Here is a 21,371-nt window from a genome sequence, read left to right as displayed (position 1 = left end):
CCCCCTCCCAAATATGCTTATAAATAAATGTATCTTAATGCTTGTTAGTTCTTGATGACAAAGACCTACAAGGAATCTGACAGCTCAAGACCAAATTTTAAAGTCAGTCAGTTTAATTAATCATTGAAAGTTTACAAGCTGGTTTGGGGGATAGTAAGTAGGTACTATAAGGAAATAAATATACATTATTATCTCCTAACAAGAAACAGGAAGATTTCTCAGTTTTCAATAACAAACCAAAGAGAAACTACAGAAAGCATTTTCTTCTGTTTCTAACCTGAAGAAGATACTTCAGCATATACTGGTTAAGTCACACAAATTCAGATTACCTTATATTTTGTAATTTCCTGAACTTAATTTTTACTAACATAAGAAAGTACTCTTTTTGTTTCATACTGAAACAAACCACCCACCCACACAAACCAATCTCCTACCCCTCAAGTCTACCAATAACAGAAAACTAAAATTTGAACATCTTTCTTTTATAAAAAAACCCCCTTCAATCTCTTCCCCTACTCCACCTACATCTGTCTAAAATTAGCTCTTACTCTAATGTTACTGGAAGAATATAATTAAGCATACCCAGACATATTCCATGTAGGAACATTTTAAGTAACTATGAAGATGGCCTGTAGGGTCTGTATACCCTGAAGATTTGGAAAACGAGAAGTAAACACGTTGTGAAAAGCATTTAGACTCAAATCAGGACATTGGGAAAATCACAGTATCTGATTTTTCAAGTACAAATAACTATCAAATTGAGTAGCTAGGGGGAACTATTAGTAAAGAAAACAGACATTTCTATACAGTTAAACTAGTTACTAAAATTTGAAACCCCAAACCATAAAAGAAATTTTGCAACACTTACTGTTTTTTTACACCAACCACAGTTTGGTCCTGCTTGTATACATTCACCACACGATTTTGCATTAGCTTTTATGCAGTCGCTTCCACCTGGCAAGGAACACAAATCGGTCATTTCATTTATAAAAAGGTGTTAACAACAGTATTTTACTTTGTTTCATTCTGGCTTTGTAAATTAAGTTCTAACTATGAACAGGTTATTAACATGAGATATGACTGACCTACTGCCATTAGCATTTGTCTAATGAGGATATATCTATCTACATAAATAACTGCTAATCAGATGCAGTTTTAAAGCAGAATTAAACTACTGCAGTGTAATCAAGTGACTCACCTTGCTGAGCAAATCCATTCCATATCAAGCAACAGAGGACCCCAGCATATGTGAACAATTTTAAAGTAGTCTGAAACACAAAACCAGAAAACCAAATTGTATGATTTATTGTAATGACTAAGTACCAAAAAGGAAAATAAAAAATTGCGTGAAACTGCAGATATGTAACTGTGTTTCAGGAGACAAGGAACACGGAGCAGATGCAAATCAAATTATCTTAGATGTACCAGCTTGACATGTTTGTGGGCTACACTGTATTCAGAAGACATGAAACAGGGTAACTTCTTAAATTACTTTGAAATACTTTGATATATTCTTATGCTAGGTAAATCAGCAAGCTATGAGAAATTAGGAAATTCTATTCAGTTAGGGGGGAAGAACCCAGACCAGTCTTTTAACATCTTATAAAAAATGTTTATGCTCTGAACATTATCAGAGAAATACTTCTAAATAAAGACACCACAGAAATACAAGATTGAAACAGAGCTTTGATATTCCAATCTCTAAGATAAATACCAAGGCCCTTTCCAAAGCATTTTCCTCAGAATTCAAAGGGCATTTTACAGCTTAACTTTGCACTTTATACTCCAAACCAGAAATTTTCTCTCACAATATGCACTATAAAGCATCCTTGATATAAAATCTGCCCCCCTTTTTTTTCTTTAGACAACAGAAAATTAATGGATACCATCCATATCAAAGAAAAAAACACTCTACCCTTTGTTCAGTGCTATAAATATTAATGAAAGCCTGGCAGAAAAAATACTTACATCAAAACTATATAATTTACATGCTTTATGAGACAAGATTTGAATACTTATAAACTATTGACTTGTCATTTTCCCTAACTAGTTGAGAGACTTCACTTAGTACTGCAGAGGATTAAGGTCTAAAATAGGTTTCAAGTAGACCATTTTTTTTGAAATTTTCTTCTACTCTAATAGTGGGTAGTCAGCCAGAGTCAGTTATCACATCTTTTAAATTTTGGTACTATTTTAAATTCTAATTCTTTTTTACTCATTGTAAGAATTCTGAGAACTTGGACAGTAGCTGCCAGTTTCCTTGGTCATCCTAAAATGTTATTGCTAATTAAAGCCTTTCCAGTCATCCTGCAAACAATATTCTTAATAACTTTTTGTTCTAAAAAATATCTTGCAATATAGCCAAGGAAAAGTGAATTTGGCAGACCCTTCAAAAACTAACGTCATTTTTCTAGAAGATGTACTATTTTTCATATAACTTAGCAACAAAGTGAGCAATGCTTAAATTAGTACAGCAGTTGAGCTTTGGTTTTCCCACACGGATCTAGAGTTGTAACATAGTTGTTATTTTGCACATCCAGCCAGACCTAACTGAGAAGGGATGGCTGCTGATGGAGGAAGTTTCAAACAGAAGCCAACCCTTTGCTAACAAATTGTATCCAACAACAGTTCATGTTTTTCTGATAAATCATTTTGGCCCGCTCTTCAGTGGATGCTGCAGTGAGAGGGCAGGCAGTGGTGTTTAGACTCAAAAGAATTAAGAGAATATGCTGTGGAATGGCTCTGCTGGATGTTATGCATACGCATATAAGAAATTACTGATAATAAAACCCCCAATGTTTGAACTGTGAATATATTATATCTTACTTAACTTTTGAACATTACCTATGGCACATATGTAACTCCAGTTTTTCCCTCCGCCCACTGCTGCAGAGGTGATCGCTCATTTGCAAAAATTCTGTTGCAGGAACACTTTTTCATTAAGCCTCCTCTGTAAGTGATCACCTAAATTCAACTTGTGCAACTACGAATGTCAATCAGAGGGTAACCGCGACCAAACAAACGTGAGTAGGTGGAACACAGAACAAGGGACTGAACCAAAGCTTAGGAAAGACAGTGGTTACACAGTGTGGGAGCTCACCTACTGGACCAGGAGTCTAGAGGGCAAGGCCTTACCAGGTTGATCAACCTTTAGGTTCCTTCTTTCCTGGTTTTATGGTAGGTATGTTCTCTGTTCAGCAAACCTTACTTCCCTCAAGTGAAAGGATATTTTGTTACTTGAGAAGCAGTTTTGCTTTAAGTACAGCCCAGAACCGCGTGGGCTTTTCAGAGAAAAAGAAACCCAAAGCTGCTGGCATCAGTTTAGTACCATCCTTTCTGTTAGCCAAAACGAGAAAATTATAAACAGTTCACCTTTTTAGGGCAGACTAACAGCGGAAGCACAGCAAGTCCACACAGACGATATAAATAAGTCAGCAAAGATGTGACACAGTGCTAAAACTATGATTAAGACCATTTGGAAGAGAAACGTTCCAGTGGAAATGCATCCGCATGATGAATGTAGTTCTGGGCACAGATTCCCTGTAAAGTTAACAAGGAAAATGTCCTTTTCCATATATGGCTAAGCCAATGCCTCTCCCAGAGCGAGCGCCTGCCCTCCGACACACGCGAGCTCTCTTGCTTCCTTCGCCTCCGTGGCTTAACAGCTTATCCAGCTGCTGAGTTTTGGAAAAACTCGAGTTGAGATTTGCTTATTTGGATTCAGTTCTGATTGTTCTTTAATGCAAGCAAAGAGATGCAAACCTCCTCCTGGCCTCTGCAGCAGCCCGGTCCCAGAGGTGTCAAACGCATTCCCTGCTAGTCACCAGACAGCACCACGAACTGCTCTGTTGGAGATTTTTCCATTAAGGGAATAAACCCAAACAAATAACTCCTAACTACACCAGACGGCTAGAGGAAGCCTTTGGAAACCCTTGGAACTCAACTTTGTGTCAGTATTCAGCTACAGATGACAGGCACAGAAAAATAACCCCAATGTTACAAGAAATAAATTAATGTTTTTGTGCAACATTTAACTATTTTCTATTATACTTGTTCTCCCCTTTTTTAAGTAATTGAAAAATATTCCAGAATCCTTGAAAAAGTAATTTTTTTCCTCCCTGAAAAAAGCAGCTCAAAGCTTACAGAAAGTAAGCTTGCCAAGAACTGAAATCTCTTTAACAACTATATCACCAGTTGGATTCTTTTTAAAAGGCTGCAAATGGTGTGCTGTTGAAAAACTGATCTTCAAATTGTTTCTGCACATTTGTGAACCATACTTTGTATTTGTTAAATATTTTAGAAAAACAAATATGGACATAACCTTGAATGCTTGGACTCCTTGCTTTCCACGTTGGGTTTTTTTTTTTTACTGTCTTGACAAACAGCAATGCTTGAAGAAAATTTTTTATTTATAAAACCAGCTTTGATGCTCTGGAATTCCTCCATGGAATTTTGAATTTCCAAATTGAACATTTAGAATCTTTGTATTCTGCTAATCATCAAGATATTTAGATATTAAGTTTACTACTCCACAGCACGAAAGCTTTTTGCAGCTTTTTAAATTTATTTATTAGAACTCCAATAGCATCTCTGCTATTGAAAATTAACCGGGCAAACAGGATGAAGAAAAAAAGATAAGAGTTAGAGACACATTTATTCCTTTGAAATTAAATACTGATGGCTATGCTGCCCTCCTCTCATCACCCTCCACCTCGGCACTTCACTCTACCTGACACAGGCCACAGTTTATATTGATAATTAAGGCCATGTTAAGAACAACACCTTGGGTTGCTGCAGCATTATTCCCCTCAGCCGAGCCACTCCTCATGTGATGCTGTAATCCAGCATCCACCAAGCCAATGGAAGCAAAGGAAAACACCACAATCTGCCCCTATTGCATAGTGAATCGTGCCTTATTGCAAAGTTTTCTACTGAAACACGCAACCACACTTCAGATCACGAGGGAGACATCTAAGAGTGCAGTAAGAGCTGAGCTGCTGAGCAGACGCCACCTTTCTGAGGCCATAACGAGCCAGCCAGCTTACTCACATGCCCACACACCACTCTAATTACACTTACAAACCTAGAAATGAATATACAACTCACACTTTTGGACTAGCATTCATGCTTCCTGCAGACTGACACCTCTTTGCATCAGCTGTTTCCACAGAATCAAATCTTGATTCAGAAACGCTGTACGGAATTGATTCCTCTTAGAGCTGAGATTATATTTACAGCCACTTTCATGTAGCATATGGATAGAAAGTCACTTCAGAGAGCTGCCCCATCTTCCTTGTTGATTATTCGACCTCGTGAATCAACATCCTGGTTGATTATTCTTACTACTTTCCTTTCTGACCAATGCCAGCATTAGTGTGGCCACCAAGGAGTGCTGGAACAAGGAAAAGATCTGGCCAAAACACTAATCCAACAAAGAAAATGTCTTGCTTCTGCCCTGGTATGGCCAAGGTGGTGAGATGAGGATGGAGAAAAAGAGAACTTGGGGGGGTGGGGGGTAAAAGGAGGAGCAAAAGATCCTGCTCCTCAGCCACAGCCTGTGGTTGTGTGCTGGACTACACTGGTCACACAGCCAAGCCCCCACCCCCAGGCATGAAGGCTCTGGTTAAAAAAAGAGCAGGAAGAGACATGTTTCTAAAATAAGCAGAATTAAATAGTCTCTGGAGACGCCTGCTTCAGGACTTGATGGCTACCCTGCTAAAAATGGTCCCTCTTCCCTCACTCCTGGTGGTAGCTGAGGGCCATGCTTTTCAGTGTGAATTTTATGGACTGGTAAGATGAATCCCATTCACATTTCAGAAAAAAACGGGGAAAAAAAAACGGACTGGAGAAAACAAACCACCCTAGTGACATTGGACATCAATTACACAGATACTACAAACCTCTAGCAACGACCTGTAAGTACCCTTGACAGCAGAACTCCCCAAACAGACGTCATTAATTACGATCCTGAATTTGCCTGGACATGCAACAATTCCAAACATATCTCCTTGTACAAGTATTCACTGCAAAGGAGCAATTTGTTGAAAAAGAAAGTGGTAAAATGGTATCTTGCTGCTCTGTCTTGAGAGAAGTATATTGCTCAGAAACGCACGGTATAAAAAATTAAAGTGTTTTACACCAAGGAGTTACTTTCATTTAAAACTTCCAAGTTTGTGGTGCAGACTTTCCAACAAATTTTAAAATGGTAATCCTTCATTGGTGACCTTCACAGCTATCTTACTTAATTAATCAGTGCTACTGTAATATTGAATTATAGTTGGAATACACTGTTTGCACAGCAAACTCCAGGACCACCATTAAGAAACTACGTGACGCATTCTTCATTACACAAATGCAGATTTGGGATAAACACTGATGGTTGAATTGCCAGAAATTTTAATCAAAGAACCAAAACCTTAACTCAGCCTGCAAAATTATTTGTTCCCTGGATGTGGACCAGCCCTGTGATGGCTGCCCTTCACAGAGGCCCATCTTCTACCCTGCATCATCAGAGATGAGCTAGCAGTGTAACCCCATGAAGGAGAAATGAACTTCATGGGAACAGTCAAGACGGACAACTTAAGTCCAGTCTCGAGCAGGACTTTGTAGCATTCCAATCCAAATTGGAATGCTACAAGTAAGCCTTCCTTCAATAGCCTACCTACCAGCCTACTGACAGCAAGGCTCATCAAGACCACAACGTTCTTTCTCGTCCTGGCAACTTCACAGACGTTAAAGCAGGTTTTGAACTGCTTGCAATAATATGGAAAGAATGGGATGTTGACCCAGATTAAAGAGCAAAATAAAAAATTCTTTAGCACTGAAATAGGTTTTACACAAAAAATGCAGCACATCAAAACTGCTTACTCAAAATGTTTACTGAGAAAGCTTCAGCTACCGTGACGCTACAGCCTAAAAGAAACAACAGTATTTCACACTGGACCTAATTTCTCTCTGTCAGTTATTACCTCTAAGTTAATGGAATAAAACAAGCATAGTCTCCTAATACTCATGAAAAGCGCTTCCATAACCACTCTGTTTTAGAGGGGCATCATATATCAAAATAATATATAATAAAGATCTTAAGTTTTAATTACAAGAGAGTTAAAATCTACAGAAAACTGACTTTCTGCTTAGGTTAGGGAGACCATCTCCTTCATTCCAGTACAGTTATCTGAGGTTATCTACTGTAATTAGTGGATGTCACACTGGTTAGTTCAGAAGATTCTCCTGCAGGCTGGGAGTCCAAAAAAAGATGAGAATACACATTTCTGCATGCCTGATCCATGAGAAAACATCTCACAGTTCTTCAAGTTTCGCATGGAAACTACTGTGCCTTGCTCCCATGCTTAGTAAAGTGGACAAACATACAGAGTAACACAACTGGTTTGCTAATATTCTCAGTTATACTACATTATTACCCATACTTTATTCATACAGCTCTAAAAAATTTGCCAAGAAAACAAGTAGCTTAAATTTCACAAAAAAGACTGGATTCAGTGGGAAAAATCAGTAAGTGTTAGGTTCTAAAATAGACTTGTGGATCTTGCTGACATCCCAGCATGGGCACCTGCATCACACGGCTTCTTCAGCTGAATACATGAAAATACTCATGTAAAAGTACAAGGCCACAGCTCATGAGAACAGATCTGGAAGGCTGTTCATGGTATTAGCTTGTGTCCCCAGAGTATGGGGGGTTTGTTAGTTTATATAGGACACAGCTGCTTCCAGATAGAACCACTAACTTCACAAGCACTCACACCATTTGACAATATTATTGCTTTTATAGAGAATTTACTGGTATTTTTTCCTGGATTTCACAGGAGCCCTCAACTTACTGACAGTTCTAAATAGCAGAATGAAAAGCAATTGGGTATTTTCATGAAAAGTATTTTTTGGTCTTGATTTGAATTACTGAGTGGAAACAAATCTGCCCAAGTTAGGTGCCTGGCTGCAGGGAAGGGGGGTGAGGAAGGAGATTTTTCTTGATGGAAGGCATAAATTTCCTCTATAATCAGAAAAAACAGCGGTACTGATTTCAGAACAACTGCAGATGATAAAGTTTTCTGCCATCTGACATCTCTCCATCTTAAGATAAAAAGTGGTAGATCCAGCTAGGACACAATTTGCACAACAGAAGGTGGTAATGGATCCCAGATATTTTACAGTACTGAGGTATACACAGGAAGTAAGATAACTGGGCTAAAGTCCCTCCTCAGCCCCAAAGGGTTTGCATTCATGTTTCCTGGGAATGCTCTATCATTCTACAGGATTTACTAGAAAGAGCAATCTCCACTTCTTTTATTAAACCAAGGCTGCTACAAAGAATGAATGGCACAGAGACAGAAAATGAGCTGATAGCTTTATGCCTTGTTTATCTACTGAAGCACTCATATGGTGGGAGGTGGAAGAAAGATATAAGTGAGGTCCCAGATCCTGTTCCCTGCAATATATACAGATTTACAGCATGTTGTTCATGCATACAAACAAAGAGAGTCTTGGGATCATGATTTGGAGCATGAATTTTATTTCTTTCTCACCAAATGCCCTAGCCTGTAGGAAAGTGATGTATGTTCACACTCAGACACAGAAGAGAGCCTGAACTGCAAATCTCCTGTATCATGGATGACTACCCTGACTAGTGTACACTGAGCTGAAATCCCTCTCTAAACACAGACCCAACCAATCTGAACTATATGGACTTCTCTAGGGACTTAAAGTGAATACCTATCTTCCAACAAGGAACTAAAGGCAGCCAGGTAGCTTCTGGAAAATCAGGAGAAACCGACAGAATGTAGACTTTTAGGATACATTACATGCCATGTTTTATTTCAGTGTACTTTTATCTGCATTTCACTGCATTTTTGTAACTGTTTTCATTAGCAAAATCCATTGATAATTTTACTTAATGACAAACTCCTGCAATCCTGCAAACCTAAATAATACTCATCACAAGCAAAAACAAGTTCCACAGCAAATTGTAAAGAATACTAGTACTGCTGAAGCCCACTCCATTTATTCACAGCTGGAAGGGACCCACAGGGATCATCAAAGTCCAGCTCCTGGCCCTGCACAGGACAGCCCCAAATACAACACCGTGATTTGTCTTTTCATAACATATTTCTACTTCAGAAGCCACACATGTCCAGACACGCTGACAATGGTGACAGAAGGTAAAAGAATGAGAAAAAGATGCACAGGGGTGACATGAAGATACTGCTACTGACAAAGCTGTCTAGTCAGCAAACCCCACGTGCAACCTTGATCTCTTCCCTTTGTTCTCGTGACTTTTGGAGAGCACTGTGGTGCAGGCAGGACTAACATTGGTTAGTTAGCACCACTTTTGAAGGAGGGACCTAATTCAAAAGTGTATTTACACACCACCCTGCACAGATGGTTCGTAATTCATGACTAGACCTCTGTAGCACTACTATACCCCAAATAATTATTAATTTAAGAGCTCCACTTTGCTGTATTATCCATCCTTGTCCCTGGCTTGGTGCTAATGCAAAGAGACTATTTGCATAACGTTCTCTTGGCCTGTTGAATCATAATTTGAAACCTAGATTCTACAGTTTAGGAGTTGCTTTGGAAAGCATCTTGATGCTTGAAAGGCAGGTAGTACTTAGACACAGCTCATGTGAACAAACAATCTGTGTACGATCACCACATATAGGAAACTGTTTAGAAGACAAGTGAGGTGCTCCTTCTCATGAGAAAAATATTCTTTTTTCCACCAAAGCTTATGTAACTATTTTTCCCAGGCAGTTATCCACAGACTGCGATTTATAGCTTAAACTCTGACAACTCTATTTTGGAAAACCAGACTAACAAACAGGTGTATTGTGCTTAATGTTCAACATTAAATTAGGAGAGAAATACAACTCCATATTCTCCAGCAGAGCACTCAGAAGCCTGCAGCTACATCTAATTAAAACACCAGCAATGTGCTTTAACTCTTGGTTACCTATAACTTATAACTAGCTTAAACTAAAACATTTATATCTTTTTTTCCTGAAAATCCAGTTTGCAGCTACTTGCTACTCTACACTTTGCAAACTACTGTGCTTATGAAATCCCATGCGGGTGCATCCTGCCCACAGAAAGCTGGGATTCCTACAAGGACATTATGAAGCTCTATAATTTTTTAGCAAGGACAAAACAATCAAATCTGTACATATGCTGCTTGTGCTGGTGTGCAAGCACCTTGCAAAGGCAGCACCTCTCCAACACTAAACCACTAACACACCAAGCCCATGGGTACCAACTGATACTGTGGTTGAAAGTGTTTTCTGCATCTATAGCACTTTTATACATGCAGAACTAAACAGCTTCCTCTTTAAGGATAAATATATGATGAGTATGTGTCACTAACAAAAACATGTAATTTTTTTCCCCTTAACGCTGTCGCTGTCAAATATATCCACTTTTCATGCTCTTTCCAACAGAAGTTTCCAATAGTTTGAGTACTTCACAGCCTTACAGACTCCAAGCATATTGTCTCCACAAATTTGTAAGAATTATCATTGTACCCAATCTCACTGTTATCAGTAGGCATTTTTCCATAACAAATATTTCAGGATTTTCATTTTCACAAGCACCTCTTTACCCAACTGTGATTAGAACAGAAAAAAAAAAAAAAAATCTCTGTTGTTTCACTACTTTTCAAAAGTTTTTAGAACCATCAGTTGTTTTTGCTATAATAATTTAATTTCTTCTCTTGCTTAAATGTGGCACCTTTTTTTGGCGAGAAAAAGTGTGATTTGAATATTTAGCTTGTTTACATAGGTCTTGCCAGTCTACAAGACTTCTTGGCTAAGTTTAGCAGTTCCAGCACAAACAGATTACTATTAGGAATGCCACATAATGATTTAAGCCATACTAGTAGAAAACACGTGTGTCTGTTCCTTGTGATGGTATTAAATTCCCGCACACTCTGCACCACTTACTGCTCCCATAAAGAGATTATTTAATTTTGTGCAACTTAAACCTCACGTTTATCCACACAGGGGGAAACAAAAAGTTTAGTTAAGCATATAAATATAGCTCTTACACAGCTGACTGTAACTGATGCTTCCGAGGCTGTACTGCCTCCATGACTGTCACAACATCTGGCTAAACTTACTTTAATCCAAGCTTTTTTTTAAAGGAAAAGCAGAACAGAGGCTTGTATGCTCTTAAGTAAAAAGCTAGAGAATTTCAGTTAATACAATGTCTTGCTCATCTATTTCTTTAAGAGCAAACAGTTGCAAATGTCTCACTGGCTATTGCTGCAGGTACTGCAGGAAGCCAGAGGCTGGCACACCACAAAGAGCAAACTCGGCGGAAACCCGTCCGTCTGTCGTTGCAGGGCAGTGTTCACCCACCAGGAGCTATCATTAACACTCAGGCTGTAGTTTCAGCAACCAAAACCAAGATGAGTTAACTGCTGCTGAAAGGAACAGCAGTGCTACAGCATCTCCAAAAAAGCAACCTCTGACCCTGCACTCCCACTCATAGACCTTCCCCATTACTATCCTGAGTCAGGTCAGCTTGGACCTTGAGTCATCCCATTTCCCTCCACACCAAAAGCCACTTTCTGTAAGTGTCTGCAAAAACCAGACCTCCACATGGACAGAGGAGTGTTGAGGAAACAGCTTCTATGAAGGGGCAGGTGACTGTCGGACTAACTACTTTTCAAAATTACACCAGGCTCTTCGCTGCTAAACCAGCCTAAATTCAGGCTGTCACAGGCCAACCTTCCTTCCCTGCTGACCTTGGATGAATTGCTTATGAACACTCTGTAACACAGCCAGTCAGTTTGGGGAACTATGATGATTTTATTTTTACAGATTATTAGAATAAATTAGTTGGCAAAAAAAATTAGGACAAGCAGAGAATAAAATACTGAAGGTTTTTATTTTGTTGCTGTTTGTTCATATTTTAATTCAGGATTTGAACGGCAAGTACACAGAGTAATGTTTACAGATGGGACCCAAATATTTAATTGCAGGTTTTTAAAAAGATTCACTATATATTCACTCTTTGCAATATATTCACCATTCAAACACAATTTAGAATGCGACTTGCACGAAACAACTCTTATCCTCAATGTTCTTTTAATGTCAGGTAAATGTCCAGAAAAATGAACATGCAGAAATAATAAAAATCTGATCATCCCACAGAACTACATACAGCCTTCTAAATCCGTATCTATGAGATTTTTAATATACATTTAATTCTCTCTATATTTAATTTTCCATATGCATGTTAGATATTTTTATATATATAACTAATGATGACTATTAAATCAATGGCAGTAATAATTGGCTAGGCAGAAGCACATAGTGAAACAAACAGCGGACTTCATCCAGATTTTAATTCTGAAGTTTGAGCACTTTGAGCACTTGAGCTCACCAATCTCAGGAAAAAATAAATTCAACCTTAAAAGACTTTTTTTAAAAAAAAAAAAAAGATCCAGACATATCACAAAGTACTTTATAAAACACAGTCCTTGCCTGAACAATCTGCCTATTCATATACTTCTGCTGCTTTCCAGAGCAGGATTTTAAGCCTGGAGTCCACAGGCTGCTTCTAAGAGCACTGCAAAAGATAATAAAAGATAAGGTTTCTCAAAGTAGCCAAGTAGGTGTGCACAGAGGAGACAGCTCAGCTTCTCCAGGCCCTAAAATTCCCCGCTTGGCACCCTTCATCTATCTTGTGCCAACTGCGGTCGATACTTTCACCTCTAAACTGAGGCAGTGGAACAAGCTGAGCAATAACTCCTTGCTGAGTTATTTCTCACCTGATCTAGCAAGCTAAGATGGATTACTCAAGTCAGAAGAGCACTAAAACTGGCATGAACAGATGCTGTGAGGTTCCACAGCAGTTTATGACAACTGATCTCTGGACTGCCACAGTGCCACACTCTCTTGCTGTGAGCTGCACATTTTCCTGTTCCTCGTAATGCACATGGTCACTCTGATGAAACAGCTGATCTAGATGAAAATTAATTTTTTGTCAAGCTATTTTTCAACCAGAACAGCTATTTCCATGACTTAATGAACATTCTTATGACTTCCACTGTTGGTGCAGATGGTGCAAGGAGGATGGCAAAACTGCGCAGCTACAGGCAGGAGGGACAGTTAAGACGTTCATTGGTATAAATTGCTACAGAGCCATGTTCCTGTGAAAACAAAACACATATTTAGTAGAATTCATGGTTCAAAGGCTATTGGAACATTTCACGAAATATGACATTCAGGTAAATTTGCAAACCACTTGTCTATTGAGGAGTTTTGAGTTATCACTAATGAATGAGGTCTTTTTTTTTTTTAAACTCTGCAGAGACATAGTATCAAAATTGCTTCTAGCTACAAGCAAATCTTAATCATATTAAATGGACATTATTCATTTAGAAAGTGAAACTGCATAGGGAATTATGCACCAAAAAGAAGCAGTATCTGTGCAAGTTCTTTTATTACTATCCAAACACTCTCCAGATTGGTAAGCTGGCAGTGGTAAAAATGCTGACAGGAATCTTACACAGTATAATTAACCCTTAATCTAAAAGTTGAGTTTTTCTCTGAAACTGGAGATATCTGCAACATGGCTATGTAACATGAAAAGTTATGTGAACAACATCTGTAGGGGAGGGAGATAACACACACATAGAAAAAAATGTCTATCGCTGTTTATCGATTTTCTTACTAATTTTAAACAACCTATAGCCGATATGTACAATACATTCTTCCAAAAAAGGAAATTTGCTGTTTCCTTTTTTATGCTCAAGTCCACACCCAGGAAAAATTACACTGAAATTCTTGAACACTAATTTCCCATGCAGATTTGTATTTGCATACAAGTGACAAAAACAACACAAAAAAATATTCCCCACTTTTGAACTGCACAGTAAAGGCAAAGAACAAATGCTATCTTCTAAAATGTTACACTTACAGATGTTTTGGAAATGCACATAGGTTATATTCACACCCAACTGAAAGACAGATCTTTCATCTATTCTGACACAAAACCAGCAAACTTGTATTTTGTGCAGATGGGCTATAGTGTGCCTTCCAGCGCTGGGACAATCTTTAGCTAGCACCAGAAAGCGAGCAAAGTACATACACTGCATACAACCTCGCAAAAGCACAAAAGGAACCCATGAGAAGGCAATTTCTGACGTTATCCTATGCCCACTAAAACCAATTTCCTAATGCACAAGAAAATAAAATATCAGTGTAACATGAAAAAACCACCCAGCCAGAACACACTGGCAGCACATCAACATTGCTTACCCTAGCCAATTGTGTGGATGGTGCTAGCAAAGATTTCCTCGTTTCTCCTTTTCATTATCAGAAGAGGGAGCATTTCACTTGCTAACTGGACAGCACAAAGTCTTCAGCCACTCCACTATCAAAGATGTGGTATAAGAAGTCATCCTGATGCAAAATTTAATCCAAATTTAATAATAATCAACCACTAAAACATATCACCTTTTAATGCCTGGGAGTGTGGTTTTTTTTTTAACATCAAAAAGATTACGTTCTTTTGTATTTATCTCCACTTCAAAAATAGGCTTTCCTTTTAGCTGTACTCATCTTCACACAAACCCCCTTTCACCCAAGACCTGGAAAACCAGACAGCTGAGGGTCTAGGCAGAACTTGGATGTTGCCCAATCTGGTACTTAAGCAACTGAATTTGCAGAGGATGCTGGCCAAGCTACTAGAATGCCAGGTCCTTCAGATGACCTCCTATGGTCCCCAATAGGCTCCTGACACTCTGGTTATCCCACTACTCATTGGGAGAGCATCCTGTGATCTTCTGCTTTAGAGTAGATCACTCCCAGCAGGTCCTACCAGCCTGCAAAGACCCAGAGCAGGTGAGGACAGAACACAGGGCTTTGTAAAGCAGCTGCACAAGAGACAGACACGACTCTCGGTGCCAACGCCCAAGGGTAGCACCACATTAGGGCACATTAAACTACAGTTCCACCAAAGAAAATTAAGAAACCCTAGAATGACAGCTTACCCTTCTTTTTCCTTTGCAGAATGGCCTCCTCATCCTTATTTGAATACTTACTTCAATGTCAAGATTATGCCAAACTAAATGTCCCTGTCTCAGGTGTGTTTTTCAAACAGGGATGAAGTACACATTAATATCCAAGATACCACCTCTGAATCACATTAGCACCACTTCCTAAGTGGAATACTGACTCCTTCTAAATTAATCTAATACAGTTATTTTTCTTCTCTTTTAGATAACCACAAATCAGTCATCTTTGAATGAGGGTTAAGTTCAGTGTTTCAGTTCAACTCAATATATAATTACTGTTTTTCATTCTGCCACAAAGGATGAGAAAAGAAGAAAGCTTTCTCTTTTTCTGTTCAGCTTCCACATCTAAAGTGCTTTTACTTGCACATCTATAAAGGTAAAAAATTTGTTAATAGCTACAGTAGAAAATTAACTACATGTAAGTACTTCTAAGTAGTACACAGAAATCATAGTTTAAACCAACAAGAATTCATATAAACAATAGCCCTCCTTCCTGCTTATGCCCTAGGATGTACCAATAACAGAACTTAAAAAACTGAGTCAAAACTACGCCTAAGATAAGCATAAGTAAGTGATTTCATACAAAACACAAATCAGAAATAAGTGAACTACAAATATGAAGCCAATCATTTGAGGGAGAAAAGACTGATATTAGATATTGTATATGTTACAGTTTACGAGCATGTTAAGAAGAATCTGTGCTTAAACATGGTCTTACAGATTAGAATTTTAGAGAAACCAGCTATAAACAGAAAACTAATGATTTATTGGCAGAACATGAGAACTGCATTAATTTATCAGATACACAAAATGTTTTTCTGCGGTAAAAAGAAAGGAATGAAAAGAATAGTGAGAAAACATCAGTATCTTCTTAGCTCTTACTAGCAATAACAAACTTAAGATTCCAGCCTCAACTTTGTTACTCAAAACTTTCCCCTCCAATAAAAACCACAAGAATACTCATGGTATTTTGCTGCCGCTGTTGGAAAAGGAAAAAAAGCACATGAAACTGCTTTTAAGACAGAAAGCATGTGTCATAACCCATTTTGCAGCAGACTGTAAAGAGAAATGAGAAAGACACAGCAAAAAAAAAATTCGCTAATACATTAAAGAGAGCCTTTGCTCAGTGACATCCCAAAGAGGATTACAGGTCAGGTAGGAATTTTATCACCTTTCCCAAAAGAAAACATTAATATTTTAGTCTAATCAGGCTAATATCCCTACCATGTGCTTGGTTATGTGCAAATTTTGTAGTACATTAGTGACTTTACCATCTCTCTGAACATCTTCAATCTGTTAATGGCAGAATACAATGGTCTAGGAACCCCACTAACCACTCTGATTTGTCTAAGAATAGAAAAGTAAGGGAAGGTGATGGTTATTACAAAAATACAGGATGTTTAATAACAACATTCTGCTAAAGAGAGCACCCTTAGTACTGAAAAAGACAACCAACTCCTTAGAGATGTATAGTGAGGTGCCCCGTGTCTCATTTTTCATTCACAGAAGTCAGAGCTTTCTGTGTGGCATTCCCAACAGAAGCTACTCAGCAAGTCTACACACATCTTAAATTGGGCCAGAAACTCACACAGCTAAAGCACGTGACAATTTCTTACAATGAAGACGTATATACTTTTCACTGGTACTTTCACTAATCCAAGTGGTGGGAGAGAAGAAAGTTTAGAGAACAGTCATAAATTTATTCTGATTTACAGTTTTAGATGTTTAGGTTACTGGACCACACCTAGGCAGGACAAATTAGAAAAGAAAAACAAACAAAAAAAAAAAACCTAAAATTTTTCTTCCCATTTGTGGGTAAACACAAAAATGGCTTTGTAGCTACCCCAGAAACTCCATAACCACAACAACCGACAAATACTGGTCAATATTGTGGTCTAACTGTGGTTACCCCGTGACAAGTAACATCATCTTTCTCAGAATGTTGGCAACAGAATACACCACAGAGCAGAGCAACACGGAGCAAGGAGGAACTATACAGAAAAAAGGAGATGGTATCATAAATGACAATATTCTTCAGCTAACCAAAAAATTTCAATTTTCTGACACAATAGCATTAAATCAGATGCAGATATTGCCAATATCTGTCCAGGAGAGAGAGCTGCAGAATTTGTTCATGAATCTCTGACACTCCTTCTTGAAAAGCAAAGAAACATCCTCCTCAGAAACAACAGCTAAGTCTCCCCAACACAAAAAACTTGTTTTCTTGTATAACTTTGAGATGCACGTGTTTGTCTAAAAAACATCCACGCACACATATAGCACAGCAGCAGCCTGAAAAATCTTGAGTCCTCTAAGCAGCAATGTTAAAACTGCCAGGGAAAATGCTACTACTGGTACGTGACTTCAAAGCAAGGCGAGTAGAGCAAGTGGGAACAATTTGTAGAATCAGCAATACAAAAACAGACGGGAGATGAGAGGTAGGAAAACACAGACTTAACTCTGAGTTTTCTACTGCTGAGAGACAGGCAATTTTCTACAGGGCACAGAATATAGCAGATGACTTAAAAATCTAGTCACAGGGGAATAGTACACATACTGGCAAGTACTTTTTAATGACACTTCCAAAATAAATCTAACTACATATTGCCTTAATTACATTTTTAAGATTTATTTAATTTATGTAATTGCTTTATGAGCTCTACCAATAGATCCCGAGAAGCTTAAAAGGAAAAGGAAAAAAAGAAAAAAAAGGCGCTCCCAACAAGGATTGCCTCTCAGAGGGCTGACTGAAGCTCCTAAGAATTAAAAGGATGCCAAGGGGATCGGCCATTCTAAAAAAAAAGATGGAAAAAATAAATCACTTGAAGTTCTAGAAGAGCAAGTAAAGCAGAATAGGCTCTGCTACTGTGCAGTCTGGATTCTGATTTTTCTGGATCTGTTTAATTAGTATCTCTTCAAAGTGCCACATAAGGTGTCATGAGCAATCTTAAAGCTAGTGATTAATACTGATTAGGAAAATCCTTGCCTGCTTTAAATTCATTTTTGCTATGTCTCACTGATTATACTAGGCTCTCTTAAATGGAAGGGGTACAAAATGCATTTGGAAAGGAGTGAGGAGGAAGAGGATGGTCAGGTATACCAACGGCCAGCAAAGCTCCATCCAGACTCCCCCCCTCAAAACCCACTCCCCTGTGCCATGTAATGGGTGCAACTATCAGAGAACAGAAGGTAGCACAGCTCAGCACCCACTCCCTGCATGAGCAGAGGCTGCACCAGGGTCACGGGCAGGTCCGCACTGAAGAAGTCCAGGCACCTGGATCGCGTGCAGGAGAGCAGCAGCAGGAACTCGGCATGTCTGCCCACTAGAAAGAAAGAGAGCGGGGATGGAATCTGTTCCAGAACTACAGCCTTTGCTGATGGCTTGTAAAAAGGGTCTCATCAGGAGGAGGCACTTAACAGTCTGCTTAGCTGCAGTCCTGCTGCAGTAGCTTGTTTCTGAAGGCCACGTTACCAAGAGCCACAGCCAGCCAGGAAGCCTGTAGCAGGCTGATGAGAGGCTGGGAGAACCACAAGCTAAGTGTGCATCACATCACTCAACTAAATCAAGACTGGGTGGAAAGGTAGGCATGACAACTATTTACAAACTAAAGAGCACTCATACCAGTGGCAGCGAGGGAATTATATTCAGGGCAAGGGAGACCATAGCACGTGTCCACCCCATGTGTGCATGGCTCTCCCCAAGTTTGCCTTTACGCTACCCAAGTTATCTACTTCCTGAGCTGCTGCAACAGCAAACAAGCTTTTTTCAAATCCCTAAGAGAGGTATAGAGAGGATGGTTAAGAGCAGAGGAATGAAATAATGAATCAGGAAGAAAGAACAGCAGGAAAAGTTTCCGGACAGTTTGTTTTCAGCTTTGGGAATCACTTCCCAAAGGAAGTGGTAGAAGACTAACCACTTGAGTCACTTAAAACTCAAGACAAAACACTAGAATTCTGCACTTAAATCAGAAATTCATGCATATTCTAAAGAAATGAGCATTCCTCCTATTCACTTCTTAACAAGGGTGGGCATCACTGGGAACACGGCATGGCACAGATCAGATGACCGAACGTACAGAGCTCCCTGGCTGCACACATGAAGAACACCAGAGTTTTAACTGCTGACAATTAATTTTTAAATAAATCTGGTTCATTTATCATATGGGTGGCAAACATACAGCACTTACGAGCTCCAACTTTGATTAAGGTAAGATTTAATTCTGCATGCCTGTCAGCTTTGCACCTTTCAGATGAAACATCTTTGAAAAGGACAAAAGTTGAAGGTGTTCACATCCTAAACTTGTCTCATCTTGCCAACCTATTGCCAATGGCTCACTGTTTTTGCAACCCTCATAAATATAGCCCTAGGCAGGCTTGCAAAATGCTACTTAATCATTTGCCAGAGGCAAGTTATACTTTTTGTGACAGGAGAATGAATCATCAGTTTCATCACTGGCATGGATGTGGACAATGAATGTCTTCACTACTTTTAAAGTCTTGTTTAATTTAGTCTAATTTACATCTTTCTAGTAGCACAATATTCCTAATTCTTCCTCCTGCTGCCAGCATCACCTACCAAACGATTAATGTGCCAGGAGTAGACATTATCTAAATCTGTTTTCACATATGTAAAGTTCTGCTCCATTTCAACACTTCAGCACACAAGCAGCACTAGCCATGAGTGGTTCTACGAATCTGAATGGAGACAATCCTTACTCCTGAAGGTTTGTGTATCTTGGCATGAACAAGACTGCAGCACCAATGGCAAGTCTACCAGAAAAATCAACATTTTCACCCAACAGGTATGTGCACATGTGTTGGCATGAATGGACTGCTGTATTATGTCACGGACAAATGCAGAAGGAACCATAAACAGTTCAACTTTTTTTCATAAATAGTCACAAAGACTACCTGATGAATCTAACAGACAGTCAGACACTTATTCCATAAGATAAAGACATCTGACATGAGCTAAACAGTGAGTCAGAAAAAATTTCCTATCACTTCATGTTTCCGTCCCACCATCGGTTTAGGAAGCCAATAACTGGAGACAAAACACTGCACTCCTACTGCAGTAATTTCAGAAATCTCCACGTGAAACATGGCATACAGAGGCCTCACGTTCCCACTTCCAGCCCGACACAAACTTACATCAAGCTATAGAGGTTCAGAGCCATCCTCGAGAAGAAAACACACACGCTTGACCGCACTGAGCGGTCAAAACGCTGCACTGCGATCATCCAGTCATTCAAACCGGACATACCCCGCTCTCAGCGGTCACTTTCCACTGACATGTGCAGGTCAAACCCCTGGGTGTTCAAGTTCCTTCACTGCCTCACTCCTTACGTTCCCATTCCTGTAACTCCAGCGCCCGTTTCCCGCGGAAGGCACTGTCCCCCCTCGGCTCTGCCGCCGCCGGACCGGGCGCGGAGGGAGGGGACAGAGCCCTCCCTCACCCGCACTCCCGGGGAAGCCGCACCAAACTTTCCCAGCCGAGCGCTGCCCGTTCCTCGGGCTCGGTCCCTTTCGGAGAGGAGGGGTCGGGGCGCTGCCCGGGCAGGGCCGCCCCGAGCGGACAAAGGCCCGGCCGCCCCCCTGCCCGGGAGGCCCGAGCCCGCCGTCCCGCCGCCACAGGAAGCCGCGGGCCGGGCCCGGCACCTTCCCGCCCACCGCGCCGGGCGGGCACGGCAGGAGGAGCGGCGCCCCCTCCTCCGCCCGGGACGGGCGCCTGGGGACCAGCGGCACGGGACGGCTCCCGGCGCGGCTGGTGGGAAGCGGCGCTCGCCTCCCCTCGGCCCCCGCCGGAACCCGCCCGGGCGGACACGGGCACCGCTCACCCCGCTCCCGGCCGGCTCCGACCCCCGCCCGTCCTCCCGCTACCTCGGCCATGGCTCCGGGCAGCGGGCGCGCTCCGGCCCGCCGGCTCGCTGCGGCTCCCTCTGCCCCGGCGTCCTGGGCTGGGCTGGGCTGGGCGCGGCGGGACGCCCGGGCTCGCTGCTCGCTGTCTGCCCGCCGCCGCCGCCTCGCTCCGAGCTGCTGCGGGAGCCCGGCCCGCGGGGGGGGAAGGGGAGGGCCGCGCTCCGCCGCTCTGCCCGCCCCGGAAACACATTCCTCCCCGCTGCCGTCAAGCCGGGCCGGGGCGGTGTCTCTGGGCAGGGAAGGCGGGCAGGGAAGGGAGAGCTCTCCCCGAGGCGTGACTCCCGCTTGTTCCCCGCTTCCCCCGGTGCCGCCCGCCAGCGCCTTGTTTGGGGTTTACCGGCGGCCCGGCCCCCGCCCCGCGGCCCCCGGGACGGGACGGGGCTGTCCCGCGGCGGGCAGTGTTTGCTTCGCCCGCCCC

The 21,371-nt window shown here is 40.9% G+C and overlaps 1 protein-coding gene across 1 annotated transcript in view; it reads right to left on the bottom strand.

Annotated features, from left to right (window-relative positions):
- Positions 1–21,084, bottom strand: part of ITGB1 (integrin subunit beta 1) — a 44,329-nt gene extending 23,245 nt beyond the window's left edge. The window contains exons 1-3 of the mRNA XM_027717417.2: positions 20,915–21,084; positions 1,199–1,268; positions 869–954 (exon numbers count right to left, since the gene is read on the bottom strand). Coding sequence (XP_027573218.1) covers positions 869–954; positions 1,199–1,268; positions 20,915–20,923 — 165 coding nt within the window. The 5' untranslated portion in view covers positions 20,924–21,084. The remainder of the gene's footprint in view (positions 1–868; positions 955–1,198; positions 1,269–20,914) is intronic.
- Positions 21,085–21,371: the final 287 nt, after the last annotated feature.

The sequence above is a fragment of the Pipra filicauda genome, unplaced genomic scaffold (genome assembly GCF_003945595.2).
Source record: "Pipra filicauda isolate LSUMZ 115617 unplaced genomic scaffold, ASM394559v2 scaffold1_size10287979_pilon, whole genome shotgun sequence".
Lineage (NCBI taxonomy): Eukaryota > Metazoa > Chordata > Aves > Passeriformes > Pipridae > Pipra > Pipra filicauda.
Note: the sequence above shows the minus strand (reverse complement) of the source record. Positions and strands in the feature narration are given on the sequence as shown.